The sequence below is a fragment of the Encephalitozoon intestinalis genome (assembly GCF_000146465.1).
Source record: "Encephalitozoon intestinalis ATCC 50506 chromosome IX sequence".
NCBI lineage: Eukaryota > Fungi > Microsporidia > Unikaryonidae > Encephalitozoon > Encephalitozoon intestinalis.
The window spans coordinates 152,030-179,264 of NC_014423.1; the positions used below are offsets into that span (position 1 = coordinate 152,030).

Here is a 27,235-nt window from a genome sequence, read left to right on the forward strand (position 1 = left end):
TCTTGTTATCTATATCAAATCTCGATTTAAAGAATTAAACAATTTCTTTTACATTTTCGGGATGGTATAGGAGCTTTGCCGATTACGTCATAGGTATGGCTCTCAGGATCTATGTCCAGAAGCTCCAAGCCATGGATTGTATCGTTTACAGAGAGACCTGACTCTGCAGATATATTACTTATAGACACCTCCTGTCCATTTTTGTTCTGTAATGTTTCCAGCACCTTGTTTCTCCAGTACCTTTTGTATAGAGCACGTCCTCTTCCACTCAGAGGTTTCTCTGGGGTTCCTGCTTCCAAGATATAGCTTAGATCCACCATCAATGAGCCGTATCCCTTGGCCCTGTACGGAGGAAGAATTAGAAGACAGGATAGATTATGCTCTATGCTTTCCTTTTCCTTACTAAAAAACCCTGTCGCTTTTCCTTCGGAAAATAGGACATAGAAAAGATATCCATCCACATCGAGATATAAGGTCTTCCTTTTTATAAAGGCTTTTCCAATGATGCAGATTCTTTGGCATAAGACTCTCTCTTTCTCCCCATCAATCTCAATCACAGATATGTCCTCTTCCCTGTCGCTATATATACACTTTCCCGGAATTTCTAAGGAACAGCTTCTTCTGTGGCTAGCAAAGGACATCGAATCCCAACATTGAAGCAGACACCTATCACATATATATATTGTGTTTTTATCCGAAAACAGCCAGACTCGGTTGGGAAAGTCTAAAAGGTTATCTCCAAATACAGCTTGTGTTACCTCGACGCTTCTTCCCTGAAATTTCATAGGCGGGATAGGCTCTGTGGACTGGTTTTTTCTTTTTATGGTATCGAAGTATTCTCTGAACTCGGGGTCTTTCTTCAGCATGTCGATCTCCCCATCGTTAAGGTCCATGGGCTCACCGGAACACAGATATAAACAAAGGGAATCCAAGTCCTTTTATGGAAGAGCATATTACAAGAAGGGCAGAGGCTTTGAAGATTGCTAAAAGCATTATAATGAAGTCGGACAACCCTCCCGAAGAGTTGGTGAGGAAGATTCTGATCCACCAGGAGCTTCTTTCAAATAGAGACATTATCTTGAACGATGACTTCTATTCGATACTGACTAGTAAAGCCAATGTCCGGCCAGAGATGGTTGGTCTTGCAAGAAAGAAGGAACAGGTAGAGTGTGTTAGAGTGGAGAAGAAAATGATATGTCCTATCAGCCAAAAAGAAGTAACCGAGGCATATGTTGGAGAATGTGGGCATGTGCTGGAGGAAAAGGAAGCCATAAAGTATATCCGAAATAACTCTCGGGCTATCTGCCCACAGATTGGATGCAACAAGAGACTCGTCCGGAAGAAAAGATAAAGGCTTTACTGGTACTTGGTTGTTCCGAGAACGAATTTTGATTAAAGTTCTTTGACCGTTCCCCAGGAGGATGAGGGAAAAGATGTATAGAGAGAGAAGACAGCCAAAGAACCGCAGGATGTATGGAAGGTTGGAGAAGAAAAAAGACTTGGTTAAGAGACTTTCGAAGATTGGGAAGCAGAAGGAAGAGATTAGAAGAGCCAAAGAGGAAATCAAAAACAAGAGTGGCCAGGAGTATTTCTTTGGATATTATTCAGTGGAAAGGAATGGGGCGAATATCTACAAGATCGACAGGCCCACTCTTGAGGAGCTTAGAAAGATGAAGGCCTATGTCGATAATGAAATCCAAAGATCCAGGATGAAGTTGGAAAGATATATTCCCCGACCGTGTGGAACACATATAAAATTTGAAGAGGATAGCTCTTCGAAGAATGATACAGACATTGGCTTTGAGCACAACGAAGAGACTAGAAAAGAATTTGAGAAGTATTTAGAAGATCTAATTGGGAAGAGAAGGGAAATTCAGGAGAGGATAGACGAGCTGAAGAACCAAAAGATATAGTGTGTGAACAAAGATTTATTTCTTGAACGGGTATTAAAAATTACTTTTTCCTTCTATTCAATAACGTCCATGGCAGATTCCAGGACTTCTTTACAGATCGGATGTCCATTAGAGCGGCAGAAGTCAAGGATTGTCGGATTGATGGATGCAGGATAATTCCTATGCATCACGTATAGCAGCTTGAGGTGTTTCAGGGTAACCATGCGGTTTAGTTCGCCACAAAAATATCTTTGAACAGGATCTATAGATATCTTTTTTTTCTTCTCAAGTATGTACCTTAGAAGCACCGGTGTATTTTCGTCTCTCTTCTTTACCAAGATGTCTATCATGTCATCCACATGGTTCAACGAGACCTTTTTGAGTGCACTTCCAAGAACTTCTGCCTCCTTTCTGGACAAATCTAGCCTCAGAATGTTATATATCTTACTTGTCTTGGCAAGGCGGCACAAGTCATTCCACTTTCCCGGTGGTAGCTTTGGCTTTGCAGCAAGGATGTCTCGGTATATCTGAAAGTCGGAAGGTCTGTCCATCTCCTTGAGTGTATGAATTATCCTATCTGAAAGAGACATTTGGGGTGGATGTTTTAGAAGCCGAAAAAATTTATCCCTATTAAGGATGGAAGATCAGCAAGAATTTTTCGGAAAGGTTACACAGGTGCTTGGGAGAACTGGAGGATCTGGGCTACTGACCCAGGTGAAGATGGAGCTTATCCATAACAAGAGAATGATCCAGAGGGCGATCAAGGGGCCGATAAGCGAGGGGGACTTTGTCGAGATATTAGAGTGTGAGCGTGAGCATCGAAGAACAAGGTAGATAAAGTATCCAATAAAGATGATTTAATGTTCTTTGGCCGTTTTAACTGTTTTTAGTTGTTTTTTTGTTGATAAGAATGAAAGGAGCCTGGGAAGCTAGACCCCGGAATGTGCCGCCAGAATGAGATTTACGGGAAGCAAAGCGAAGAGGAAGGGCACTTGAACTATGGGGAGATTGAGAGGAAGCGCAGAGAAAGGGTCGACGAGTTGGCTTATAGGCTATTAGTAGAGAGAGAGAAAGCGAACAGAAGTATTGAAGAGGAGCTTCAAAGGCTTTTTGAGCTTGAAAAAGATCCTGTAGACACAGAAACTCATTCCTCGGAAGAGCCTGCAAAGGAGATAGAGACATATAGTCCTGTTATTCTGGAAGAACATGGACTTAGTGAAGAGTTATCCAAGAACAATTCTGGAATGCAACCCTTATGCTCGACAAACGTGCCTTTTACTGACGAGCTTGTCTCTAGATTCATTCTTAACAAAGCCTATGTGTCTATAGAAGAAAAGATCTGGAGGGAAAGGCAGACTATGCCAAAGAACATACAAATGCAAACTAAGATTCAAGTCAATAAAAGACTTACCCAGGTTAGCGGAAAGGCTGGACAGGTTGACAGAATATTCAATGTTCTTAGGGAATATTCTCATTCATACGTATTTGTAGAGACATTCACGGTAAAGATTATAGAGCAGGGAAGATTACAAGTGAGTTCCTGTCCTGAGTCGTATAAAGAATTTGCAGAGCTCTTCTGCAGGTTTTACTCCTCTGAATTGATGGAGTACTTTCGAGTTATTTTGTTTACTAGAGAGGCTTCTTCCAGTACTATCAAGGGAGTTTACAGTATCTATTTTGGAGTACTAGAAATTCAAGGGAATTCTGACGAGGCATGGTTTTTCATTGCATCGATGCTGAACTCGAGGCAGAGCGAACTGTCCTGCTATGTTGTAGAATGTTTTTTTTCTATACTTGGAAACTTGTTATTCAGAACATGCCGAGGACCTTTCTTCAAACTTATAGAATATGTCAAGAGGTACTACTTCAGGGAGATGAACAACGAGCCATGTAAAATAAGGATATCTTCGATGTTTGAGAGATATGGGGCATGATGTAGACAAGGACATGTGTCACATGTGTAAGTTTTTGGTAAGTTCCAATTTTGATGCCCCGATGAAACTTATAACCGACGGAGTCTGGTCTCTTTCAAGAACACATTTAAGAATACTTCGGACTGCAGAGCAATGCATGAAGTCACACGTGGTTATTCCCTTTGATGTGCTGAAGACCAGATCACAAATAAAAGGCAACTTCATGGAGCATGTGATAGATCTGTGCAAACTCAAGTTCCTTTCTTATGTGGAGAATGGATACAAACTGACGTACTCTGGACATGATTGCCTTGCAATTAACACACTGAGGTCACGCGGGCTTGAAGCAATGGGAGAAAAGATAGGGATTGGAAAGGAGTCTGACATTTATCTCGGGGTGTACAAGGGAAAGGATTCAATATTGAAGCTCCACAGGCTTGGGCGGAGCAGTTTTCGAAATGTGAGGAGAAATCGGGAATACGCAGGGGAGAAGACAGATTGGCTTGCATTGTCAAGAACTTCTTGTAGAAGAGAAGTTGAGTACTTGGAAAAGTTCAAGGACATGAATGTTCCTGCAGTACTTGACCATGACAGACATGCTATTGTGCAGGAGTTGCTGGATTATCTCCCCTTATACAAGACAAGAGTGGAGAATGTGAAGACGATTTTTTATCTTATGATAGACTTCATTAAGGACCTATGGAAAAGAGGATATGTGCACGGAGACTTCAATGAATTCAATGTTCTGGTGAAAGACGACATAAAGGTCATAGACTTTCCTCAGTGCATCCAGAGCAACGATGAGAGAGCAGTAAGCTACCTGAGAAGAGACTTTGAATGCGTCCTAACATATTTCAAAAAGAAATACAGATACGAGCCGGAGAATGGATGTTCTAAGTTTATGAGGGAATTGGGGATAGAAGACTTCCTAGATGAGCCTGAGACTTATGGGACTGATTCTGAGGATTCATCCCTCTATTCGACTGATGAAGTGGGTTCCCAAAAGGAGATGGAGCTTCTAGAGACAAAAATGGAGAAGACTTTCATTTCTGATACCCAGAGTGCATAAAGATTATTTATTTCCAAAGGTGTTCCTTAATCTACCTAGTAAAGACGTTGCCCGAGAAATGTCATTTTTATATTCCTAGAGTTAGAGGGAATTCACTTACCTGTAAAATGTCGTTGTATCTATCAAGAACTTCTTCCAGAGACTTCTCGAAACTATCCATTGGTAGGGTGTCTTTGGATGATTTCAGGAAATAAAAAATTTACCCTGGAAATGAGCGATGACCAAGTTCTGAAAAGGTTTATGAAGAATGGACTTATGAATGCAGAGCTGAAGGAGTTTTTTGAGAAGGCACTTGTGAATGAAGGCTTTAATACTATGGAGCTTCGGATGCAGGAGACTCCGATTAAGATTATTTTAAAGGTTGCAAAGCCACACGAGGCAATAGGAGAAAAGAAATACAGGCTAAAGCAATTCCAGCACTTAGTTGCCCAGAGGCTTGAGGTTCCCGATGAAAATGTCGAGATAATTGTTGAAAAGGTCCACGAAAAGGGACTCTGTGCACTTATCCAGGCCAATTTTATCAGGGAGAAGATGCTGGGAGGAGTACAGTACAGGAGGTCGGTTAACATGGCCCTGAAGGCTGTAAGACATTCGGGAGCACAAGGATGCCAGATAATAGTTAGTGGAAAGCTGAAAGGGCAGCGTGCCAAATCCGTAAAGTTCCAGGATGGAGTGTTAATTCACAGTGGAAACCCAGTCAAAGACTATATTGATACGGGATATGCCACGGTTGAAACCAAGCAGGGAGTGATTGGAATTCAAGTTAGAATAATGCTGCCATACGATCCGGAAGGAGTGCTTGGGCCAAGCTACCCTCTTCCTGATAGGATTACCATTCTTGAGCCTAACGAAATTCAATAATTAATTAAAGCTAAGTCAAAGTATTTATTTCGATGTAGTCTCTAGGGATTCGGAAACTCAAGCTTACTGTCTTCGGAGAGAAGATGGTATATATCTCTTATATCGGTGTCCTTCTCTGCATCTATCCATACAAACCCATTTAGCCCCAATGCAATTCTAAATCTGTATTTCTTTCCTATTGTGGCCAATGTGGTACTCAGATAGAGAAGACGTACCTTCCAAGGCTCTAATGGAAGCACAACCCCGCTTAGCTTTCCAAAGCCCTCACCCACACATGTGAGTAGTGGCTCCGTACCTGTTCTCGCAATCTTACATAAAAGATAGTCTCCCTTGTTTATCTCCGGTTTGTTTCTTTTTGTGGCATTTGTAAAGCTGAGAGAAGGAAGTGCACCAACCACGCCTCCAAGATCTATCCTATGCATGTCCTGGGATGTGAGTATAGCCTTCCCTATCACAATGTCGTCGATGCATGGATGGTATCGATTGGTTTTCGATACCACAAACAGATGATTGGATGTTTTGCACAGTGTTCCTACAATTGTCGCCTTGGTTCCATGGATTCCAAGAGATTTTGAGCCATTGGAAGGCACATCGTCTCCGGGAAGTACATTTTTTATCTTAGTCAGCATTTGCAGAGGAGAAAAATATCGAAGAATTATTGGGAAATCCCAAGGGCCCATAATGAATGTAAGGCCAAGGAAATCTGCATCAAAATACTCCTTTGAACCGAAGATTCCTCAGAACCAAGAGTTATTTGAGGTCGAAGAGTCTAAAGAAAAGAAGGAGTTTGTACTTGGAGACCAAGGAGAATATGCTCCAAAGTCTATGGACCAAGGGGTTGTAGAGTATCCGTTTATCCTTGGAAAGGAGGACGGAGTTGTCCTCACTCTCCCTTCCAATGCCCTAACATCGAAGATCATTGTATACGAAGATGGGAGCTGTGGACTAAAAATTGGAGATGAGATTCACCCGATTGCCACAAGATTCATTGGAGAGTCTCTTGCTATCGAGCACAAGGATATGGCATATAACATAGGAAGTGCTAAGTTTCAGCTGACTCCCCAAGTCCAAGACAGTTTAAAAGATAAAAGTCCATAGAATAAAACATAGCGTTTAGTATCCAAATATGTTCTTGATGATCAAGTCATAGCAAATCTTCCCGTCTCCATCGGGATTCAAAATGTTCAAAAGCTCTTCAATCTCTTCTTGACTAAACTTATTTTCTCCAGAAGAAAGAATCTGGACAAGCCTTCCTGCATCGATGTGCGAGGTATTTTCTGCATCCAGTCTTCGAAAGGACTTTTGCAGTTCCTCGCGTGTTATCTCTCTTTCCCGGATTTTCTCGCAGATCTCTACAAGCTGGCTGAAGTCAAACATCTCTCCAGGAACTGAGGCCATGAGCTCTTCTGCATAACTTTCAGATATGATGTATCCTGCAAACCTCAAGATATCTCCCAACCTGTCGGTGGGAACTCTCTCAGTGGGCGACTCTGCAAATAGTTGGTAAACCTTTTGAAGGCGTTTTGTCTCCTCCATCCCGATGGGGTATATTCTTGGCCAAGACCAAATGGCTAGGAGGAGTAACTGTTTTTCAGGCATGGCGGGAGTCAAGAACCCCTAGCAAAGCAATCCTGTCTGCTTCCTTTACCAATGAAGATGACTTATCCAAAACCAAATTAATCGCCGGGGAAATTACCCAAACAAATCTTCCGAAGCGAAAATTAGATGAAGAGATTAAGCATTGCAATGGTATCCGACTTCTTTTATCCGGTAATGGGGGGAGTGGAGACCCATATAAGGTATTTGAGCGAGGAGTTGATTTCAATGGGGCACAAGGTCATAGTCATTACACACAAAATAGGGGACCTTGTTGGATGCAGAGCTGTGGGAAACATAAAGGTTTATTTTCTCGATATTCCTGTTTTATGCAGAAACACAACATTCCCAAGTCTTTACTCCAACCTTCCTCTGTTCAAGGAAGTCTTCGATAACGAAAAGATCGAGATAGTTCATGGTCACCAGACAATGTCGAACATGTGTATTGAGGCTTTATTTCATGCAAGAACATTGAACCTCAAGACAGTGATCACAGACCACTCGATATTCGAGGTGGGTCCCTTTGAGAACATTGTTGTTAACTCCCTGTGCAGACTTGCACTGAAGAACATAGACAGATGCATCTGCGTATCCTACACATCCAAGGAAAACACTCATATCAGAACCATGATCCCCCTTGAAAAGATCCACGTTATCCCCAATGGAATAGTCTCGGACATCTTCTATCCTAGGGAAAAAAAGCAGTCCGATGAAAGAATTGTTGTGGTAGCATCTAGACTTATGTTTAGGAAGGGAATAGATCTGCTCATTGGAGCAATCCCACTAATCTGTAAGGGAGATCCAGAAGTGAGGATTATTATAGTGGGAGATGGGCCTATGAAAGAAGGAATCGAACAGGTTTTAGACGAAAACGAGCTTTACGACAGAGTGGAGATAATTTGTGAGGTAGATCACGGAGAGGTTGGAGATATAATGAGAAGGGGTGATGTCTTTCTCAATACATCCTTAACAGAGACCTTTTGCATAGCCATAGTTGAGGCAGCTTCGTGTGGCCTCCATGTTGTAAGTACCAACGTCGGTGGGATCCATGAAGTCTTACCTCCAGACATGATAACATTCAGCAAAATTACATCTGAAGACCTTGCCGAGAAAGTACTGATGGCTTTGAAAAAAAACAATCATAATCCGCAGGATTATAACAAAAGACTTAGAAACATATATAGCTGGGAAAGAGTAGCAAAGATGACTGAAAAGGTGTATGTTGACATCAAAGAAACTTCTCTCAGCTACTTGGACAGGAGAAAGGAGTTTAAGGGCGCCACAGGCTTTATTTCGAGATTCATGATAACCATGGAGTATATATTCCTCTTTTTCCTTGGTGGAAAGAGCAGGTAAGACAGCGGTAGCATTATTTATCCATTGGACACTTTATTGAAAACTAAAATCTGCTGGAAGCTCCTTGATGGTGGTGTTATAGAATCTTTCGATTGCCTTTAGGTTTTTTAGCTCATGTTCATAAACTATGTTTATAGCTATTCCTTTTCTTCCATATCTTCCAGACCTTCCTATCCTGTGGATGTAAGTGCTTTTCCTCTCGAACGACGGCACATCGAGACAGAACACTACAGAGAGATTCTGGATGTCAATTCCTCGCGAAAGCAACCCTGAAGAGATCAGACATCTTCCAGTTCCCCCACGGAATCTGTTCAAAGTTCTTTCCCTCTCAGCCTGTGTTAGTTCTGCAGATATGAGCTCACACTCCCACTCATGCTTGATCAGCCAGTCATACACTATTCTAGCATCCTCTTTACTGTTGATAAACACAATTGATTGACCCAAGCGTTGCTTGCGGAATATATCATATAGAGTTACAAGCTTTGGAAGTAGATAGTCTTCTCTTCCCTTTCGGAATGGTGGCTCCTTCTTCAAGTCGATGAAGTATTGCCTTATTCCTTTTAGTGTTTGATCGTTGTACCTTAGATCGATTATCACCGGATTAATAAGGATCTCCTCACTAACGCGAAGCTCCTCCTCATCGTATGTGGCCGAAAACATTGCTATTTGAACCTCATCCTTGTTTGTGATTCTTCTGAATATTGACTTCACCTGCTCCTGGAACCCTGCCTTCAGCATCTCGTCGGCCTCGTCAATCACAAATAATTTAATGTTGTCCATGTTCAGCTCGTTTATGTTGATCATGTGCTCAACTCTTCCAGGCGTTCCAACAACAATATGAGGCCTCTTCTCAAGTGCTATCTTATCTGCAGAAATAGGACTCCCTCCAGAAAGCAAGGCTACTCTTGCTCCCATAAAACATCCAAGATCCTCAAATCTTGCTGCATTCTGTGCTGCAATTTCCCTTGTTGATGCAAGTACGAGGATCTGCGTAACATCCTGGCTCATATCGCATATCTGAAGTGCTGCCACCGCAAATGCTCCTGTCTTTCCAGTTCCACTTTGTGCCTGTGCCCTTATATCTCTCCCGTCTATTATTGGCTGGATTGCTGCCTTCTGGATAAATGATGGCGTCTCAAACCCTATCCCATAAATCCCTTTCAAAAGGTCCTCCTTCAGCCCATAATCTTCCCACGTATCAAACATCCGAATCTGGGACGAATCGCTTCTCAGATCCTCAAAATCCCTAACTTCCACATTGCTACTTTTCAAGTCTTCAAAATCTTCCTCTCGTTCCAGCGCCTGTTTCATAGGGGTAAATTTTTCTTCAAATAATTTCTTTTTCTTCAGCAATCTTCCTTGGGATTACTAAGATCTATATGCTTCCCCCACAAGAAAGCCCTTCCATGAGCTTGTCTCTCCATGAAAGAAAGGAAAGAATCCTCAAAAGACTGGAGTTTACCCTTGAAAACACACATTCCATCATCTGTGACATAAATACCAGGCTAGAAAAAATAGTTGACAATTCAAAGGTCCTTGAGAGAGTTGTAGATGCCTATGAAATATGGTCCCGAAAAAACTCCTTCTGAGATATGTCTAATTCATCCAAATAAAGCTTTTTTCCAAAATCTAAGCATCTAACCTGAAACATTCCTAGCTCAAAACCATGCCTGAGAGTCGTAAACATGGCCACAACACTGGCTTCTGGATATGTGACACTCCTCAAGACATCTATAGGTAGTGGCATTCTTTCCTTTCCTTACCTATTCAAGACTTACGGAATCCTCACAGGAATTGCCTTAACAATGGTCTCAGGCTTTTTCTCGGTACTGGGCCTCATCCTCTATGCAATTTGTAGCCAGGAACTAGGAAGAACTGCTACTCTCTCAAGGCTTGCCACAGAGAGTATGCCATATACAAGGATAATAGTCGACCTTTCTGTATTTCTCAAGTGCTTTGGAGTTGCACTTTCATATCTCATAATCACAAGACAGCTTCTGCCAGTACTAATAGAAACAATCTTTGGGGCTTCAATTCTATCTGATCCAAACGTTTCTCTCCTAGCATTTATATCATGCATAGGGCCCTTTGCCTACTTCAATAGACTGGACAAGCTAAAGTACACATCTCTATGTGGGGTTATTGCAATAGTCGTAGTGGTGATTGCATCACTCTACAGGTACGAATACACCCCAGTCTCTGCAACGAATTCCATAGAGTATTTTGCCCCGCTTTCCTACGCCTGGGCCGGCGGGTTCGGAAAGTTTGTATTCTCTTTCACTTGCCACCAGAACATATTCGCAATCCATTCAGAAATGGAGGACAACTCCTTCCCCAGAATGAAGAGACTTATCTACATGGTTGCCTCCTCGGCTGCCATCATATACATTTCCTTTGGAATCCTGAACTATCTTCTTTATGGAAAAGCTGTCAAAGATAATGTCCTAGAAAACTATCCAAACGACGTCTTGGCTTCTGTAGTTAGAGGTTTGTACATAGTGGTCATGGGTGTCTCCTACCCACTCCAGGTAAATCCTTGTAGAAGCCATCTCATAAACATCATTGCCTTTTCACAGAGATCAGAAAAGCTCCTGAGATTCGCCGTCACAACAGGCATCATCATATCAACATGTCTTCTTGCAGTTTCGGGGATGAGTCTTGGTATCATATACTCAGTAATCGGCGCAACCGCCTCCACATTTATGTGTCTAATATTCCCTGCTCTCTTCTACTTCAACATGAACATCACTAAACCAAAGGGACTTATTTTCCTATCCTATACGGCATTTCTGTTTGGAATCTTCGTTTTCAGCGCATCTCTCTTCAGCATCATACTTCGCAACATCTAGCCCACTACTCCTACAAAAATTTATGTTCTTTTGTTTTGTCCAGAAACATGAACTCGAAGGAAATAGAAAGATACTTCAGAAAGAAAAGACAGTATCTGAGTAAGGAGGAGTACAGGACAATAGTTGAGGTATTAAGGAGGCTGGAAAATGCCGAAAAAACCTCAAACAAGCACCTTGCAGAGGAGATGAAAAACAAAGGAAATGAAGAATACAATGCCGGAGATTTCCAATCGGCTATAGACTCATATACCCAAGCTATCATCTACGACCCGACTAACGCAGTCTATCTATCAAATAGAGCTGCTGCCTACTCAAAGCTCGGAATGGTAGAAAGTGCAATCGAAGACTGTGAAAGAGGACTGAAAATCGATTGCAAATTTGTAAAGCTATATATAAGGCTTGGAATGCTGCATCTCGACAGAGATAAGGAAAAGGCATGCCAGATCTTCAAAAGGGGGCTGGAGATCGATCCAGAAAACAAGACACTAAAAAGACAGCTTGCCCTCCTTCAGGAAAAAACTCCCGATCAGTCTTTGAAATCTTCCAAATCCCCCTCTCTGGACGACATGGTCAAGAACATAAACATGGAAGCCCTTAAAGACAGCAAGATCGATTTCAACTCTTTTTTCAACAACAAGAACATTAAAGATGTCTTGGATACAGTCATCAAAGACAAATCTCCTAAGGATCTGATGGAAATGGTCAAAGATGTGATTGAGGCAATGGGAGGTCAGGACTGCAAAAAATAAATCTTTCTAATGGCATGAGTTTTCGAAGAAAGAATAGAAACATTAGACAAAAATGTAGTTCCAAAACTATGAGAAGCACAGAAGGGCCTTCAACTCTCGAGGAACCCTCATGTCCCATGTGTGTAACGAATGGATGGAATAACCACTATTCTGACTAAACATGGGAGGCAAAAGCCAGGGGTGATCGGATCTACTAAATTAAACAAAATATTCTAATTTAATGAGACTCTGCACACTCTCCCGGACCTTTGTTCACTTGCCTAGCTCTTCTAACCAAGTAAAATTAGAAGAAACATCAGTCAAGTCAATCCAGTCATGAATCCCAGTCTTCCATTGGTTCTATCGATATAGCATGTTTTCTTTAAAATCATCCTAATCCCTTAGAACATGAAGTATTGCTTTTGCAGATGTTTCGAAGAGTCAAAGAACTTGGTGAAGATAGGCCTTGTTGACAGGATATTCAGAAGAGATGCCGACGAAAAAACAAAAAGCATGTGTCATCTTCTTTGCCTAAAACTTACAAACAACGGAAACATAAAAAGAAATGGAAGATGGGGATTCCAACCAGTCCTAGGAATGACTGAGTTCTTCTCAGCCCTTTTTTCGTTCATGAACCTCATAACAAACATCTTCTGCTTCCATAGAATGCTGAAGAAACACCTTCGGGTGACAAGATTGGGTAAGCTATACTACATCCAATACTACATATGCAACCTGGCATTCATCTCCAGTACCCTCTTTCACATTCATGAGACCCCCTTTACAAGAAATTGCGACTATTTCCTAGCATTTCTAACAATTCTCTTCGGTTTCTATATGGCGCTTGTTAGAGTCATCCTCATGGCAAGCCCTTCCATGGAAAGAGCCATAAGAAAGCCACTCCAGCTTATCTTCACTCTGTTCTATGCATACCATATTCACAGAATGTCCAATATAGAATTTGACTACGTATACAATAAGATATCCTGCACCATCATCATCGCATTCACCCTTTTGTCACATCTGATAACATTCCTCAAGTACCGAAGAATGGAACACTCCAAAAACATCCTTCTGTTCACATTTTTCTTCTTTCTTGCAGGAGCAATAGAGATCCAGGATGTGCCTCCATATGCCTATCTCATCGACTCCCATGCCATTTGGCATTTGATCTCTTGCATCTCAACGCCGTTCTACCTTCTCTTCTGGAGTGGAGACGTCTATATGCATTGATCCTATACAATAAACCTCATTCTTATCCATAATAAATTGATTTCCCTTATTGTGTTTCCCCTTTCTCCTATTGATCACAAAATAATATCCTATCAACTAATATATAATCTGTTTTGATTTCTGTTTAATTATCCTAATATGGAAAAGATGTTATATATAAAGTAAGACCCATTCTACCCTACCAAATGGATTTCAATCAACTTAAAAGACTTACGGAGTATGCAAAGATAATTGAAGGTATCGGCGACAAAGAAGCCGTAAAACACCTAGAAAGTGCTATTGAGTCCTTTCTTAAAGAAGTTGAAAGCCTCTTGGATAAAGTTACTAATCTTGGAGGGAATTTGGAAAAAGCTGCAGAAGGAGCCGATAGTGAAGGGATTTGCCAAAATGCCTGCCAGAAATTGACTAATCTATCTGGTCTTCTTAAAAAAGCTAAGGAAAGTTGTTGTGGAAAGGGGCCTCACAAGTGTACTACCTTATTCAAGAGTATTGATGATGTACTCAAGGAAGTCACCGAAGAAGGTCTTGATAACACACTTGGAGGACTCAAAGATTTCCTCGGAATCTTTAAGGGGGATGAAACATTAGGAGAGGATATTCGTGAAGAGGTAAAAGCAACTACAACAACTATTGAGAAGTTTTTGGAATCTAAATTTGATGATAAATTAACGGAAGAAACTCTTAGTTGCTTTAAGAAATGCTTTAGTGGAACAGTATGCGAAGAGCAATGCGCCTCCGATTTTTCAGAGGGTCTTCAGGGAAAAGTAGACCAGTTAAAAATATTGGTTGACGAATGCCCAAAAGAAGAAGTTAAGGGTCAACTCACTGAACTTTTTGAACAAGTTTGTGCTTTGTCTAATAACATTCAGGAGATGGCCGCTGCACCTGAGAATGTTTTTAAACATTCTTGTGGACAACTTGCTAATTTTTCTCAAGTAAGTGAAGAATTCCGTTCGGAACTTAGAAAGGTGAAAGGAACCTTGAAGGATATAAGCGAAAAACTTATTGATTTAGAAAAGAAAAGTGAAGAAATTAGAAAACTTACAAGAAAGGGATTTTTTGAAAGACTTCAAGATTTTTACCAAAGACTCAAGGAAAATATACTGTCGATAAACACTGGAAGTTTATATGGAAATCTATGCTTGGCATTCTTGGGAATTCTGGTCATACAGATCATCATTTGGAGCTTTGGAAGGGAGGATGAAGAGACTGATTTCCAAAAAGCATGGAATACGACAGTATACTTCATAGCTGTAGTGGTAAGTATTATATATCTCCAGTGGCTGGCGAATAAGGGATATAAAAGTAGCAGTGGCATTGGAGATACTCTAAAGAAAGAGTGGCCAACCATTTTGAGCACAATTCCGATGATGATAGGAATTCTGAATTTTGGGCCAATAAAGAGCAGCATTTATGCTTTGACAATGGCTGCTACTGCTGTCGTGATGCTTTATGCACAGAATCTTGTGAGAACAAACAATATGTCTAAAAAGGGGATGCTCTTAGTTGGGGTCGGGAACTTGATTATAATTTTGGCATACTTCACTGGGCCTGAGTCGTCTTTTATGCCTACTATTAGTGGTCCTAACTACCGTGCGTATACTGCACTTATCATATTCGTCATTCTTCTCCTTATCATATCATACCTGGAACGAAACCTCCCAAAGGAGGAGGTATTGAAAGAAGGAACACCGGGAACGAAGGGACTTGCCTATTGGATTAGTTACGCATTGTTCGCATTAACGCTGATCACGGTTACTTGGGTGTCTTACATGGCAGGAAGTGACTACCATCAACTTTATGGTTCCAACAATAGCACTAAGCCTTTAAACGACGATTTCTTTAATTCATGATTAACAATAAACTTTATTCATGATTAACAATAATAAAAAATCTTTTTGTTTAGAATAAGACCTTACTTCTCCTTCTCAAGAAAGTGATCAAAGTAATTAAAATACAATTCTTTTATGAGTTGAAAGCGTATAGAATAGACAAAACTTCTTTCAAGTGGAATTCTCTTCCAGGCTCTATATTTAATAATATGAGCACATTGGATGGAATGTTTGGAGTCCTTTCATATCTTGTGCCTGTTCTCTATATAAGGTAATCCTTATATTAGAAATCAAAACAAACCCCAAGGATGTTTGGAATTATGCTTGGCACTGTTTTTTTTTCAGGTTATGCTATGGCCGAGGCAGTCCACATGCAAGACAGCACTCTACTTGACAATCTCAAGATTGTTCCGAGTCCGTCTATGATTGGAATGGTAAGGGACATGAAGAGCATTGTTTCGTATGTATCTGAAGATGAGAAGTTTGATGGGGAGGGAATTAAGATAAAGCATGATGGAAGAATGTTTGTTGTTTCAAAAGCTGAGGATGTTGAAGGAGCTGTAAACATTCTGAAGAAGTATCCTGCACCGACAGAGGAGGTTATTAAAACCATAAAATCCTCTGATGGAAAAGGAATTGAGGGAAACTTTATCATATACTTCCTGGACAATTCTGGATACAAGGAGAAGCTTGTAGGGAGTAGAGAAGGGTTGAATGTGTTTGTGTCTACTGATCCTGCCCTTGCATCTCTTTTGGATGCTTCTATTCCAGGAATATATGGATATAATGGAAGGGATAGGCTTTCGTACAAGTTCCCCTTTAGTGATAAGAATGCCACAAAAATCTTTTCACTGACCAATCTTCCGATATTTGGATTTACTTCTGCAGAGAGCATTTCGTTGTATAGGTCATTGGATGGAACCATTTTCTATATTTTCTTTAATCCATCCAGCAGTTTGGATGTCCTTAATGGGTACTCTGGAGTTTTGGATGACTTTAGGTACGATGTTCGAGTGATACTGATTCCAAGTGTCAAGGACGGCATCAATCTTGAGGACTACGGGCTAACGGAAAAAGATCTTCCAGGATGCATATCTATCAGCGAGGACGGAGGGAAGTATATCCTAAGGAATGTGACCAAGGAAAGCATTTCGGAATTTGTCAAGGATGTGTTGGGAGGAAAAGCTGAGGCGTTTTATAAATCCCAGGAGGAACCAAAAGATAACGGCAGTAAAAATGTTAAGGTGGTTACTAGAAACAACTCCAAGACATACCTTGGGGATGTTTCCAAGGACAGACTGGTTGTATTTGGAACCGAGAGATGCCCGCATTGCATCCGAATTAAGCCGACACTTGAAAAGTTAGGGGAGATAGTAAAGAACAATGCAGATGACAAGGTGTTTATTGGATACTGTGATGTTGATATGAACGACATGAATGACGTTGAGATTCGCTTTGTTCCGACCATTCTACTTTATAAGGCTGGAGAAAACAAGAGCATTCAGTACTCTGGTGGAGAAAGAAACCTCTTGAATTTAATTACCTTTATCCGGGAGTCTGGAAGCCTAGGTGTTGATCTTTCGAAGTTTGCGGGTCAGGAAGATGAATCCGAGAAGAGGAAGTTTGAGGCTGGCAAGGAGGCCACTGGGTCTTGGGGAGAAGATGCAAGGGCAGAACTCTAATGAATTAAATGTAAGTCCTTGGAATCCTTTTTTGTATATGTCCCTTCTGAAGATGGATATCCCAAGCATCATTCTTAGGCTTTTAACAGATGGAATTGTGGATGGAGAGTATCATGATTCTTTGAGTTCTCTAAATGAGCTCCTCAGGCCTATACAGTATGAAGCCGTTGGATGGCCAGATGGATCATGTATTGTTCTAAAGGATAACCATAGTTCATATCCTCCTGATTCTAGAACAAAAGAAATAGAGGATGTGTTCAAAAAAGTTGTACGGGGGATTTCTGTTTCTGGAGAAGTGGTAGATATGCTTATTAGAGAGAGATGGATGGAAAGCACCTCAGAAGGATACCGATTGAGTAAAAGGTCATTAGTGCAGCACAAAGACTTTATTCTTGGATTGGGAGAAGGATACACAGTATGTGATGTTTGTGGATTTCTTAGATCTGAGAATGAAGTTCATAAGTTCTGCAAGGAACTTTTAGAAAGCGAAAGAGGCTTTGGAAGAAAAAAGAATTGATATCCCATTACCAGGAACCCCAGATGACTGTGCTGGAAGTGGAATTTCCCTTTAGAATTGGTAGGAGACATCCTAAGCTTAAGGTGGATGTTACAATGGAAAGAAAAGAAGATTTGGTGTCCTTTGACATGGAATACGATATGGACTTGGCGATAGATAATGCAGAACCAAAATCAAAAGAAAGGGCTGGAGGAAGATTTATACACGTATATAAGTTTGTTGATTTGGATAGTGCAATGGAGTTTATGGAAAGTAGGAAAGCGAAGGCCTTGCCCCCTAAAGGATTGCTGGATGTAGAGAGGGTGGAGAAGGAGATGGACTTATTTATGGAAAGATACGAGGCAGGGGAAAGAAAAGTCAAGAAGAAGAAAAAGACAATTGTTGTTAGCGAAGATGGATTCATGAAATATGCATGAGCAGCCAAAGCCGATCCAAGAGGTCTCCAAAGAAAGAAACCTTTATTATCAAGACAACAGAAACATAATAAACTCTTGGATGACAACTATTCCAAAGAGATAATATGCTCTTCTCATCCTTTCTGCTCCCTTGTCCATCACGCGTCTCTTCAAACTTCTGCTAAGAAATACAAAGAAACTTACATACAGATACATTCCTCCAATCACCCGCACATACTGGATTTTGTTCAGGCGGAGGAGCACGGCAATGACATACTTGTATCCACTGTATGCTATTACATCAAGGGTGCAGAGAGTTACATCAACAAAGTAACCAGAGACTCTCATAAACAACACACACATGGCTTCGAGGAAAAACAGCCTAGTAAACACAATTCCTAGCTTCTCGGGGCTAAACACTCCTTCAAGCCCGAGGTGTAATGCTCTCACCAAGACATAGGAGATAAAGCTCATAACTGGAATATAAAGCTCAGGCCTTGCCATTCCTTCATCGTCACTTGCCCATTCTTTGTTATTGAATGGAAACAGGATGAGCACAAGCTTCTTTAGGACAAATGTATTGTCTATATCGAAATATGTACGGAAGGGTTTTAAAGACACCCCGCTAAGGCCTTTGTTAGCATATTCAGTACTCCTCTTAATCGCTTCTTTTCCTATTTCTATTTCCATGGGTGTTTTGATCCAAAGCTTCATCAAAGCAAAAATATCCTACCACGGTCCCAGAGATATAATTTATTAATCAACTCATATTTTTCTTTTAAACTTCTTTGGCATCTTCTCCGTTTCTTTGATGTCATTTCTTGTTAAGTCAAAGCTTACTCGCTTATCATTTCTTTTAGACCCTTCGTCACCTCCTTTTCTTCTTTCTCCAAATCGAAACACCTCCTCCTTATGCTCTTGCCTCTCCGACTTCTTCTTCTGCTTTTTGAGTTTTGAGTTTTTCTTGGAATCTTCGGGTTGCAAGTCATCCTTTGTCTTCTTGTCCTTTGATATTCCATTTATCCTATCAAACACTCTCTGGATTACGGTGCTTGTTCTCTCCACTTCCTCATTAGTGCGAAGAGACTGGATCTTCTTATCAATAAGTGATTTGAGTTCCAGTCCGTAATCCGGAGTCCTATCCTTCCCAAAATAATCGATCTTTGCGGCAATAGAGCATTTTGTTGCAATGTACCTACAGATCCTTCCTTTGTCTTTGTCTCGGACCCTCGATAAGTAACTGGTAGTATAGATAAGCCCATACTTTGGTGTCTTCGTCTTTGTCTTCAGAGACTTGAACAGAGACTTCTCCGCTCCAAGAAGTTGAAATGTAGATGCCGGAGCCTTTGCAAGATTTAACAATCCTCCCCCTTGCGAAATGAGCCTTGCTGCAAGCACATCCCCAAGTATGGCTGCAAGATTAGGCGCAATAGATTCCATTTTGTCCTTAAGATATTTAGACAGGCCTTTTCTGATTTCAATCTTATTGTTCACTATTTCTATTAACTTCTTCAAGTTAATCATGTCCACAGGAGAAAGTTTCATACCCATGGAATTTCTTTTCAGTTCCTTGATCTTCTCAAGCTTTTCAACATCCACTTCTATATCTTTCCATTCTCCTTTGTTTCCCTCGGTCTCTTCGTCTACAAAATGCTTTACAGCCTTAATGTATTCATGGTTGTCCTTCAGTGCAACACTCAACTCGGGAAATACCCATCCATAGATTTCTCTTATCCTCATGGAATACGAATTGATGTCCTTGCCCACTTGTTCTAATAGCATCACTGTGTGGATTACAATAAAGTCTTCTCTCTTTACGTTATATTCAACCTTCTCCCTCGAATATTCATATGCTAGACCAAGCACCATCTGCTTGCTATCATATTCATCAAGCCTCATAAGCTTTCTATAGTCCTTTCGGACGCCTCTCATTATATTCTCGCTCTCCTTCTGTTTGATTCCAAGTACATCAAGGCCCTTTCTTAGAGTGCTGTCGCAATGCAAGACCTTAACATTGTTAAGCTCAAGAAACTTCTTTAAGTCCTCATGGATCTCTCCTTGCGAAAGACATTTCAGATGGTCTGACGCCTCGTTAAGACTGGCAAATCTCATTCCAGATCTCAAGTTCAGAACTTGAGTTAGTTTGGTATAGTCTTCGTACGTAGACTTCGACATGTCTTCATATTCCTTGAGTTCAAACAGTCCGTATCCCCCTGCATACTCAAAAAGCAAGTGTTCCATGGGGTCTTATCCTTCCGTTTTTCTAAGCTCAGAACATGATAAACTTGAGGAATAATAATATCAGCTTTAATCTTTATAGTTCGATGACACGGTCTGCCGCCTTCTCTAACCTATCCATGATTGCATGGCCTTGTTCGTCGCAATCCATTCCAGCAACTAAGATTATATCGTTGACCTTGTCGAGCTTTCGAATTCCTCGGAAAAAGTTCTTGCATATATTTTTCTTATCATCTCCCATGTCGAAGATGTCAACCTTCACATCCGAAAAGATCTTAAGATCCATTCCTGAATGTAAAGCAACACCTACTCTAGCAATATTGGAGCTCTCAGAAATATATTTGAGAATTCCATCTTTAATATCTTCTTGTCTTCCTTTGAATAAAACTAACGGTGATTTTGGCGAATAATGCTTATGTCTTTTCTCCTTTCCTCCCCATTCATTCTTCTTTACTATCACTTCGCAATCAACAACATCTTTTATTCTTTCCACAGTTATTCCCCCTGGCCTAAGAACCTGGAGCCTTCCATCCACATACTGCACAATTGTAGACTCTACTCCAATCGAAGACGGACCTCCATCTATCATTAGCTTTACTTCGTCGCCAAAGTCCTCAATCACATGCTCAATCGTTGTAGGGCTTGGCCTTCCGCTTATGTTGGCTGAGGGGATTACAAGAGGTGCTCCAAGCCTCTCTATTATCTTTAATAGAAGCTTACTTCCGGGCATTCTAACGGCAATAGTATTAAGTCCTCCTCTGACTATAGGGCTCACATTGTCTTTCGACTTGAAGAGAAGAGTTAGAGGCCCAGGCCAGAAGTTCTCTATTAACTTTTTATATTGCAAAGGAATCGGGCCCTCAACGATTTCTTCAAGCATTTGAACTGAAGAAATTCCTGCAATTAGTGGGTTATTTGCAGGCCTTCCCTTGAGTGCAAATATCCTTTCCACAGCACGGAGGTTCCAAATATTTGCAGCTAGCCCATAGACTGTCTCTGTGGGAACAACCACCACATCTTCAAAAAAGTCTAGAACCGACTCGACATCGAGCCCTTCCGCAGAAACCACCCTCATTTGTACTGGGGCATATGCTATGGTAAAATTACTGTTAAACTCCAAACATTGGCCCTTGAGATGGTAAAGGCAACAAAGGGATATTTCCTAAGGACAGAACCTAGTGTAAAGGAAGTGATATTGAAGCTTGGGGAGACAGAGAACTTCATAATAGAAGATATAAATGATACATGTATTTTTATCACTCCGGAAGCAGCCTCAGATATCAAGGAACGGGTGGAGCTTATAATGAACAATGCAAAAAACCCAGGAAAGTAAAGAACATCTTCTCTAGAAGAAAGCATATTAGATGATTCTGAAGAGCCCCTATGGGTGTTCGGTCGTTGTGGAAGATTCTCAAGCCCTCGATGGAGAAGACTACGCCGTCTGGGATAAAACTTGCTGTGGACACAAGCATCTGGATATGCCAGTATGGACACTTAGGAAGTGATGATATAATTTACTTTTTTTCAAAAAGGATTATCAAACTTCTGTACCATGGGATCCAACCAGTTTTTGTTTTTGATGGAAAGCCTCCGGAGATCAAAAAGCATGCCATTTTGGAAAGAAGAAAAAGGAGCAATAGGAGCGGGATAGAAACTGTAGATAAAATGCTCAAATGGGATGAGAATTTAGATCTTCCAAGTAGCAAGGCTAAGGCTGTCGAGTTTGGAAAGGATAGATATAATTGGGGGGACATCTTCGATTCGGAATTGGATTCACATCTACTTGAATATTCAACAAGTTCGGATGAAGAAGTCTCTTCTAACGAGCGAGAAGAAAACAGCTTGGAACTAGATATAAGCTTTGATTTTGTTGAATCCAAAGATTTGTCTAGAACACAAAAGCTTAGAAGGCTGGTTGACCTAAGAGGGCGCAGAAAGGAAATAAGAACAAGATGTAACTTTGACGATCCAGACACTTTCTCAATGCTACAGATTAAGAACTTGAAGATTCGAAATCTGATCTCCCATAATATAAAAGCTCTGGAAAAAAAAGGTTATAGAAGAGTCCATGGGGATTGTAAGGCCATATATAAGCTTACAAAGAAGCCAGATTATGTACGTAACGAGGGAGAAACAACCAACGAATTAAAAAAACCTACAAAGAGGGTTCTTCCTGCAACTGGGCCCGATTTGGAAAATGATATTTCTGAATTGGTTGATGAAACGTGTGTAAAGAACAATTTGTCTGTTCAGGATTTGGCATCCTATCCTGTCCTTAAAAGTCTGGTAGATAAGTACAAGGATTCGGATAGAAGTCTGAAAAAGGACACAGAGTGTATCCAAGGAGTAGAGAACTACAAAGAAGAGAAAGTGGCTTTGGTAAGTGGTGCGAAAGAAAGGATGATGGGAGGTTTTTTTGGCCTAGATGGTAGTTTGGACTCTTGGGACACAGTCCAAGAGGAATATGGTAGCTTTTATAAAGGCAGAGAAATCCCCGATGAAACTAATCAGGGAATCCGTGATATTTGCAGAGTGATGAGGCTTATAAAGGATATCCTGGAGGTGTTCAATATTTCATACGTAGAAGCACCTTCGGAAGCTGATGCCCAATGCGGGTTTATGTGCCGCAATAATACTGTTGATGGTGTGATAACTGAAGACAACGATGTTCTACTCTATGGAGGAACAGTTTATAGAAACTTTTTTAGAAGGGACCGAGGAATAGAGAAATACAGTCTAGAGAGAATCAAAAAGGAGCTCAACCTTGATAGGAAGAATCTTATAGAACTTTCATATCTTCTGGGAAGTGACTACACACTAGGAGTCAAGGGAATAGGGCCAGTGAAAGCTCTTGAGGCGGTTAGAAAGGGATCTGTAAGGGAGGAAGATATAGGTATGCTGGTGGGATTATACTTGAATCCTGTTGCTATTGATATGAAGGATATTCTAATCCCTGTAGTAGACAAAGACAAAATAAGAATGTTCTATGAAAAAAAAGGACTGAGTAAGGAAAGAATAGATGGAGTTATGTTTTTCCTTGAAAGAATCAAATTTGGATGATTCTACTGTTCTTTGAGACTTCTGGAAAATATTATACTAATGTAGGGAAAAAAAAGGATAAAATTATATCCATATGAAGCTGAGACCAAGAAGAATAAAGAAGAGATGTTTAGTTTTACTGATTATTTTGTTTAATCTCCTACTGGTTCTTCTTGTGAAGCATAAAAACAAAATGAACATAGGAAACAAGGTGGATCTTGGTCGTTTGAAATGGTTTGGAACTGGTACAATAGTGGTGTCGGCGATGGAAATGTTCCAAGACGTGGGGTTTTCCGATGCCATCTCGAAATCTGAGTTGATTTCCACAGACGTTCAAGGACAAGGAGACGTTGTGGATTCCATACTGAGCCGTGTAAACGTCGAGGTTAGGGAGATTCTACTCATAGATACAAGGAGACTTAGAGGCATGAACCGTACTGTTTTCCCAAGGTTTGAGAAAGAGAGGGCAAACTACAGTCTTGGAATAGACTATATTGAAGAATTGGCCAAGGAATTTATCAGGAGAATAGACAATGGAAGAGTTAAGTACCCATTTGGTAGTAACACAGCAAGAGAATATGTAATGAGGATAAAGTCGTTTACCAAGAGGCATACCAAGGGAGAAGACGATAGCGAGATTATAAAGCTAGTAAACAAGGTGTTTCCAACCATTGAGATATCATTCTACACATACATAATGATGGTTCTACTCAACATTCGAGAGATGATTGTTGAAGATTTTGATTCAATTAAGGAAATATTGAAGACAAGAAAGATATATAGCATCAGTAACGACAAGATAAATCAGCTTGGAGGAATGATCATGAGAGCCCGGGCTTTCAACGACGGAATACCCGAGTGGAATTTATGCAATGCATGCGATCAAGTCTTTTTTGAAGAAGATCGCGCCGATTTACAAAAGCTTACGTGTGATGATGTTATATGTAGGAGATGTTTAAAGCAATCCTTCCTGTATTCTGATGATGAGTTCTGCATAAAGTGCGGGACTGAATACGACATTTTACCTGGAAATCGCTTTAAAGATTTACTTGATTAGATGGTTAGATCATGTGGATCTGGAAATCAATATGACCCGCCCAAGGCTACAAAATTTAGTCGAGGCTCAAACAAATATGTGATGGAAATGCCCATGAAAAGCATGACGGAGGATATAAAGAAAGAAGGAAAGAAAGGTGGAAGAAATAGAGAAAAAGAATCTTGGAAGAAAGGAGAATTCTTAGGGAAGAAGTATGTGGAAAGAAGCTCTGCCGGATTGAGTAATATTCGAAGATCCGAGGAGGAATTCCAAGGAAATGGCAAAGATGAAGAAAGAAACAATTTGGAAGGAAAGACAAATAGGAAAGAAACGAGAGACACAAAGACTAATTCTTTGGAGCTTTCCCTATTGAATAGAACAGCAGAAAGTGATGGAGGTGTGTTCTTGTCTAAAGACGTAAGAGAAACAGAGAACGTGAAATGGGAGATATTTGGACTTAAACCCAAACTATTGAAAAGAATACAGGATATTGGGTATAACTTTCCTTCCCCTGTTCAAGTAGCGTCCATCCCACATGCTTTGAAAGGAAGGGACATGCTTGTTAGATCGAAAAACGGGACTGGAAAAACAGCATCCTACACAATTCCTATTCTTAATGCAATAAATCCTGAGGAGCTGAATATTCAAGGGATTATATTGGTTCCCATAAGAGAGCTTGCATTGCAGATATCGAGAAATGTCAAAAGGTTATCCGAAGGGATGGGAGTGATATCAGCACCTATTGTTGGAGGAACAAACATGCAGGATGACATCATAAGGGTGTCCAATGGTGTCCATGTGATGGTAGGAACACCTGGGAGAATAGTGGATCTTATAGAAAAGAAAATTGGAGTACTTTCAAAGAAGATCATCTTAGTGTTTGATGAGGCTGATAAACTACTTGATGTGACATTTGGAGAGACGGTCACAAGGCTCCTGGATATCCTGCCAAGAGAAAGACATATATTATTGTACTCGGCGACATTTCCATATTTTGTTACAGGGTTCATCAAGCGGTACATGAGAGATCCACTGTGTCTCAATCTGATGAAGGAGCTTGTCCCTGTAGGAGTTAAACAGTTTTATACAATTGTAAAGCCTTCAGAAAAGCTTCTTTGTTTAAGATCGCTTCTTCTGAAACTAAAAATCAATCAGTGTGTGATATTTTGCAACAATATCAAGACTGTGGAGCTTCTGGCTATGAAGGTTACTGAGATTGGGATTCCTTCCTACTTTATCCATTCGAAAATGACACAAGAAGATAGGAACATAGTATTCCATAACTTTCTGAAGGGAAAGTGCAAGATTCTAGTTGCAACAGACCTCATAACACGTGGTGTTGATGTTCCCAACACAAACTATGTGATTAACTTTGATATTCCTAAGTCTCCTGAATCCTACCTTCATAGAATTGGAAGGGCAGGTAGGTTTGGAACGCCAGGTGTTGCCATAAGTCTGGTTACGACAGAAGAAAAAGAAATGCTAGCAGACATAGAAGTAAAGCTGGGGAAAGAAGTATCTCCTCTCTCAGACGGAGGTCTAGATCGCTTATGAAAGTAACATAGATAAGAATCAAGAATAAGAATAAATATTTTTGAGTTTCATCAATATCTTAAGCATCCATTAGCTTTAATACGATCGATTGTGATGTCTAAATCCTTCTATTTTTCTTCATCTCCATCTTCTTCTTTTGGAGGCACAAAGTATGGAATCTTCCCTCGGACCCAGTCATGAAGGATCATTTTAGAAACGGTATTGGTATTGGGTTCTCCCCCCTTCTGTAGTTTACCAAACTTAATTGCGAGTCTTTCAAGTAGGTCTGTAGAATCAAGAAATTGAATTCTATATGTCTTTGATATAGAATCCCTAGCCTTTTCAACTATCATATCAATATAGTCTTCTGGATCCTCGATGTTTTCAATTCTTACAGCACCTCTAAGGACCGCCTGATCATAGTCAGGAATAGGGACAATTCCCGGGCAGTCTATAAGGTAAATCCCTCTTGTAAGTGCTATATACTGCCATACCTTGGTTTCCCCCGGAATAGGAGCAACTTTGCACACTTCCTTGTTTCTTAAGGTGTTTATTATACTGCTTTTTCCTGTGTTTGGATATCCAACAAATCCAACGCTTAGATGTCTCTTCTTGTATAGTTTGCTAAGCTGCTTCAACAGATTTATAAGACTGGCCTTTCCATAGTTGTTTGTTACTGAATTTGAGTGATATGCTATAGTAGGATGAGACTTTGAGAGACGTTTTAGCCACTTGGCAGTTACCCCAGTAGGAACAAGATCCACTTTGTTCAGTACATACATAAGATGTTTATGAGGCGCTTCCTCCTTAATGTAACTGGCTATTTTATCACACATGGTTCCCAAAGGATCTCTTGCATCGAGAACATGAACAATCACATCGCTGCTGTCTAGAACCTTGTACAACTCAAGCCATATTCGATGGCTCTGGCCCTTCACATGGTCTTTCTTGACTTCTTTCTTTTCCTCTTTGGCTTCCTTGGCTTTCTGAGACAATTCCTCAAGACTGCTGTACTGAAGATTTGGTTTCTTCCTTACAGATCTTTTTCCAAAAACCTCCTCAAAGTCTCCGCGCTTTTTCTTCTTTGTTCCATCTTCAAGAAGAGAGTATGGTACCTTTCCAGTGCTAAGCAATACATTATATGGGCTTTCTATCTTTGTCTCTAGTCTAAATGCATCTAGTTCGGTGGATGATATCGTTTTTGACCCGGTAAACCACTTCCTACTTGGCTCAATTCTTCCAACATCAGCCTTCGAGTTTTGGAAAGGTGCATCTTTGATTATGTCTCCTCTTGAATTCTTCTTTGCTTTCCCAGACCTCAGCATTTCAAGATATTTCAGTTTCTTCTTGTTGTAGTAGTTTTCACGCATTCTCGGGGATAATTTTTTCATGCCTTAACATTCCAATCCAAAGCTGAAGATGTCTCTGCTTCCGAAAAAAGATTCCAAGGAAGACTCCAAGAAGTC

The 27,235-nt window shown here is 40.6% G+C and overlaps 30 protein-coding genes and 1 non-coding gene across 31 annotated transcripts; 20 read left to right on the top strand and 11 right to left on the bottom strand.

Annotated features, from left to right (window-relative positions):
* Positions 1-26: 26 nt before the first annotated feature.
* Eint_091400 (histone acetyltransferase) lies at positions 27-893 on the bottom strand (the record flags this gene model as incomplete). Its single annotated transcript, XM_003073582.1, has 1 exon — positions 27-893. The coding sequence occupies one exon, from the start codon at positions 891-893 to the stop codon at positions 27-29; it is 867 nt and encodes a 288-aa protein (XP_003073628.1).
* Positions 894-940: 47 nt separating this feature from the next.
* Positions 941-1,351, top strand: Eint_091410 (DNA repair protein Mms21; the record flags this gene model as incomplete). The annotated part of the gene is made up of 1 exon (XM_003073583.1): positions 941-1,351. The coding sequence occupies one exon, from the start codon at positions 941-943 to the stop codon at positions 1,349-1,351; it is 411 nt and encodes a 136-aa protein (XP_003073629.1).
* Positions 1,352-1,421: 70 nt separating this feature from the next.
* Eint_091420 (uncharacterized protein) lies at positions 1,422-1,913 on the top strand (the record flags this gene model as incomplete). Its single annotated transcript, XM_003073584.1, has 1 exon — positions 1,422-1,913. The coding sequence occupies one exon, from the start codon at positions 1,422-1,424 to the stop codon at positions 1,911-1,913; it is 492 nt and encodes a 163-aa protein (XP_003073630.1).
* A 53-nt stretch (positions 1,914-1,966) lies between these two features.
* Eint_091430 (uncharacterized protein) lies at positions 1,967-2,482 on the bottom strand (the record flags this gene model as incomplete). Its single annotated transcript, XM_003073585.1, has 1 exon — positions 1,967-2,482. The coding sequence occupies one exon, from the start codon at positions 2,480-2,482 to the stop codon at positions 1,967-1,969; it is 516 nt and encodes a 171-aa protein (XP_003073631.1).
* A 46-nt stretch (positions 2,483-2,528) lies between these two features.
* Positions 2,529-2,726, top strand: Eint_091440 (40S ribosomal protein S28; the record flags this gene model as incomplete). The annotated part of the gene is made up of 1 exon (XM_003073586.1): positions 2,529-2,726. One exon carries the CDS (start codon positions 2,529-2,531, stop codon positions 2,724-2,726), a length of 198 nt encoding a protein of 65 aa, XP_003073632.1.
* A 107-nt stretch (positions 2,727-2,833) lies between these two features.
* Eint_091450 (uncharacterized protein) lies at positions 2,834-3,826 on the top strand (the record flags this gene model as incomplete). Its single annotated transcript, XM_003073587.1, has 1 exon — positions 2,834-3,826. One exon carries the CDS (start codon positions 2,834-2,836, stop codon positions 3,824-3,826), a length of 993 nt encoding a protein of 330 aa, XP_003073633.1.
* A 61-nt stretch (positions 3,827-3,887) lies between these two features.
* Positions 3,888-4,874, top strand: Eint_091460 (RIO-like serine/threonine protein kinase; the record flags this gene model as incomplete). The annotated part of the gene is made up of 1 exon (XM_003073588.1): positions 3,888-4,874. The coding sequence occupies one exon, from the start codon at positions 3,888-3,890 to the stop codon at positions 4,872-4,874; it is 987 nt and encodes a 328-aa protein (XP_003073634.1).
* Positions 4,875-4,941: 67 nt separating this feature from the next.
* Positions 4,942-5,034, bottom strand: Eint_091465 (uncharacterized protein; the record flags this gene model as incomplete). The annotated part of the gene is made up of 1 exon (XM_009163632.1): positions 4,942-5,034. The coding sequence occupies one exon, from the start codon at positions 5,032-5,034 to the stop codon at positions 4,942-4,944; it is 93 nt and encodes a 30-aa protein (XP_009161896.1).
* Positions 5,035-5,084: 50 nt separating this feature from the next.
* Positions 5,085-5,735, top strand: Eint_091470 (40S ribosomal protein S3; the record flags this gene model as incomplete). Its single annotated transcript, XM_003073589.2, has 1 exon — positions 5,085-5,735. One exon carries the CDS (start codon positions 5,085-5,087, stop codon positions 5,733-5,735), a length of 651 nt encoding a protein of 216 aa, XP_003073635.2.
* A 41-nt stretch (positions 5,736-5,776) lies between these two features.
* Positions 5,777-6,364, bottom strand: Eint_091480 (S1-like RNA-binding domain-containing protein; the record flags this gene model as incomplete). Its single annotated transcript, XM_003073590.1, has 1 exon — positions 5,777-6,364. The coding sequence occupies one exon, from the start codon at positions 6,362-6,364 to the stop codon at positions 5,777-5,779; it is 588 nt and encodes a 195-aa protein (XP_003073636.1).
* Positions 6,365-6,416: 52 nt separating this feature from the next.
* Eint_091490 (uncharacterized protein) lies at positions 6,417-6,833 on the top strand (the record flags this gene model as incomplete). Its single annotated transcript, XM_003073591.1, has 1 exon — positions 6,417-6,833. The coding sequence occupies one exon, from the start codon at positions 6,417-6,419 to the stop codon at positions 6,831-6,833; it is 417 nt and encodes a 138-aa protein (XP_003073637.1).
* A 15-nt stretch (positions 6,834-6,848) lies between these two features.
* Eint_091500 (calmodulin) lies at positions 6,849-7,271 on the bottom strand (the record flags this gene model as incomplete). The annotated part of the gene is made up of 1 exon (XM_003073592.1): positions 6,849-7,271. One exon carries the CDS (start codon positions 7,269-7,271, stop codon positions 6,849-6,851), a length of 423 nt encoding a protein of 140 aa, XP_003073638.1.
* A 189-nt stretch (positions 7,272-7,460) lies between these two features.
* Eint_091510 (GPI-anchor biosynthesis protein) lies at positions 7,461-8,687 on the top strand (the record flags this gene model as incomplete). The annotated part of the gene is made up of 1 exon (XM_003073593.2): positions 7,461-8,687. The coding sequence occupies one exon, from the start codon at positions 7,461-7,463 to the stop codon at positions 8,685-8,687; it is 1,227 nt and encodes a 408-aa protein (XP_003073639.2).
* Positions 8,688-8,720: 33 nt separating this feature from the next.
* Eint_091520 (eukaryotic translation initiation factor 4A) lies at positions 8,721-9,998 on the bottom strand (the record flags this gene model as incomplete). The annotated part of the gene is made up of 1 exon (XM_003073594.1): positions 8,721-9,998. The coding sequence occupies one exon, from the start codon at positions 9,996-9,998 to the stop codon at positions 8,721-8,723; it is 1,278 nt and encodes a 425-aa protein (XP_003073640.1).
* A 95-nt stretch (positions 9,999-10,093) lies between these two features.
* Positions 10,094-10,276, top strand: Eint_091525 (uncharacterized protein; the record flags this gene model as incomplete). The annotated part of the gene is made up of 1 exon (XM_009163633.1): positions 10,094-10,276. One exon carries the CDS (start codon positions 10,094-10,096, stop codon positions 10,274-10,276), a length of 183 nt encoding a protein of 60 aa, XP_009161897.1.
* Positions 10,277-10,372: 96 nt separating this feature from the next.
* Eint_091530 (transmembrane amino acid transporter protein) lies at positions 10,373-11,536 on the top strand (the record flags this gene model as incomplete). The annotated part of the gene is made up of 1 exon (XM_003073595.1): positions 10,373-11,536. One exon carries the CDS (start codon positions 10,373-10,375, stop codon positions 11,534-11,536), a length of 1,164 nt encoding a protein of 387 aa, XP_003073641.1.
* Positions 11,537-11,583: 47 nt separating this feature from the next.
* Positions 11,584-12,285, top strand: Eint_091540 (uncharacterized protein; the record flags this gene model as incomplete). The annotated part of the gene is made up of 1 exon (XM_003073596.1): positions 11,584-12,285. The coding sequence occupies one exon, from the start codon at positions 11,584-11,586 to the stop codon at positions 12,283-12,285; it is 702 nt and encodes a 233-aa protein (XP_003073642.1).
* A 37-nt stretch (positions 12,286-12,322) lies between these two features.
* Positions 12,323-12,462, bottom strand: Eint_091545. Its single transcript, XR_002670148.1, has one exon. It is a non-coding gene; the product is annotated as a miscellaneous RNA (non-coding RNA).
* Positions 12,463-12,672: 210 nt separating this feature from the next.
* Positions 12,673-13,497, top strand: Eint_091550 (uncharacterized protein; the record flags this gene model as incomplete). The annotated part of the gene is made up of 1 exon (XM_003073597.1): positions 12,673-13,497. One exon carries the CDS (start codon positions 12,673-12,675, stop codon positions 13,495-13,497), a length of 825 nt encoding a protein of 274 aa, XP_003073643.1.
* Positions 13,498-13,682: 185 nt separating this feature from the next.
* Eint_091560 (uncharacterized protein) lies at positions 13,683-15,350 on the top strand (the record flags this gene model as incomplete). The annotated part of the gene is made up of 1 exon (XM_003073598.1): positions 13,683-15,350. One exon carries the CDS (start codon positions 13,683-13,685, stop codon positions 15,348-15,350), a length of 1,668 nt encoding a protein of 555 aa, XP_003073644.1.
* Positions 15,351-15,637: 287 nt separating this feature from the next.
* Eint_091570 (protein disulfide isomerase) lies at positions 15,638-17,011 on the top strand (the record flags this gene model as incomplete). Its single annotated transcript, XM_003073599.1, has 1 exon — positions 15,638-17,011. One exon carries the CDS (start codon positions 15,638-15,640, stop codon positions 17,009-17,011), a length of 1,374 nt encoding a protein of 457 aa, XP_003073645.1.
* A 52-nt stretch (positions 17,012-17,063) lies between these two features.
* On the top strand, positions 17,064-17,528 carry Eint_091580 (uncharacterized protein; the record flags this gene model as incomplete). The annotated part of the gene is made up of 1 exon (XM_003073600.1): positions 17,064-17,528. One exon carries the CDS (start codon positions 17,064-17,066, stop codon positions 17,526-17,528), a length of 465 nt encoding a protein of 154 aa, XP_003073646.1.
* Positions 17,529-17,551: 23 nt separating this feature from the next.
* On the top strand, positions 17,552-17,944 carry Eint_091590 (uncharacterized protein; the record flags this gene model as incomplete). Its single annotated transcript, XM_003073601.1, has 1 exon — positions 17,552-17,944. One exon carries the CDS (start codon positions 17,552-17,554, stop codon positions 17,942-17,944), a length of 393 nt encoding a protein of 130 aa, XP_003073647.1.
* A 48-nt stretch (positions 17,945-17,992) lies between these two features.
* Eint_091600 (uncharacterized protein) lies at positions 17,993-18,613 on the bottom strand (the record flags this gene model as incomplete). The annotated part of the gene is made up of 1 exon (XM_003073602.1): positions 17,993-18,613. One exon carries the CDS (start codon positions 18,611-18,613, stop codon positions 17,993-17,995), a length of 621 nt encoding a protein of 206 aa, XP_003073648.1.
* Positions 18,614-18,688: 75 nt separating this feature from the next.
* On the bottom strand, positions 18,689-20,164 carry Eint_091610 (Nop56p-like nucleolar protein; the record flags this gene model as incomplete). Its single annotated transcript, XM_003073603.1, has 1 exon — positions 18,689-20,164. The coding sequence occupies one exon, from the start codon at positions 20,162-20,164 to the stop codon at positions 18,689-18,691; it is 1,476 nt and encodes a 491-aa protein (XP_003073649.1).
* Positions 20,165-20,237: 73 nt separating this feature from the next.
* Eint_091620 (translation factor) lies at positions 20,238-21,236 on the bottom strand (the record flags this gene model as incomplete). Its single annotated transcript, XM_003073604.1, has 1 exon — positions 20,238-21,236. The coding sequence occupies one exon, from the start codon at positions 21,234-21,236 to the stop codon at positions 20,238-20,240; it is 999 nt and encodes a 332-aa protein (XP_003073650.1).
* A 60-nt stretch (positions 21,237-21,296) lies between these two features.
* Eint_091625 (subunit Tfb5 of transcription factor TFIIH complex) lies at positions 21,297-21,494 on the top strand (the record flags this gene model as incomplete). The annotated part of the gene is made up of 1 exon (XM_009163634.1): positions 21,297-21,494. The coding sequence occupies one exon, from the start codon at positions 21,297-21,299 to the stop codon at positions 21,492-21,494; it is 198 nt and encodes a 65-aa protein (XP_009161898.1).
* A 50-nt stretch (positions 21,495-21,544) lies between these two features.
* Positions 21,545-23,221, top strand: Eint_091630 (Rad2; the record flags this gene model as incomplete). The annotated part of the gene is made up of 1 exon (XM_003073605.1): positions 21,545-23,221. The coding sequence occupies one exon, from the start codon at positions 21,545-21,547 to the stop codon at positions 23,219-23,221; it is 1,677 nt and encodes a 558-aa protein (XP_003073651.1).
* A 73-nt stretch (positions 23,222-23,294) lies between these two features.
* Positions 23,295-24,257, top strand: Eint_091640 (uncharacterized protein; the record flags this gene model as incomplete). Its single annotated transcript, XM_003073606.1, has 1 exon — positions 23,295-24,257. The coding sequence occupies one exon, from the start codon at positions 23,295-23,297 to the stop codon at positions 24,255-24,257; it is 963 nt and encodes a 320-aa protein (XP_003073652.1).
* Positions 24,258-24,338: 81 nt separating this feature from the next.
* Positions 24,339-25,790, top strand: Eint_091650 (ATP-dependent RNA helicase; the record flags this gene model as incomplete). Its single annotated transcript, XM_003073607.1, has 1 exon — positions 24,339-25,790. One exon carries the CDS (start codon positions 24,339-24,341, stop codon positions 25,788-25,790), a length of 1,452 nt encoding a protein of 483 aa, XP_003073653.1.
* A 107-nt stretch (positions 25,791-25,897) lies between these two features.
* On the bottom strand, positions 25,898-27,139 carry Eint_091660 (GTP-binding protein; the record flags this gene model as incomplete). Its single annotated transcript, XM_003073608.1, has 1 exon — positions 25,898-27,139. The coding sequence occupies one exon, from the start codon at positions 27,137-27,139 to the stop codon at positions 25,898-25,900; it is 1,242 nt and encodes a 413-aa protein (XP_003073654.1).
* Positions 27,140-27,235: the final 96 nt, after the last annotated feature.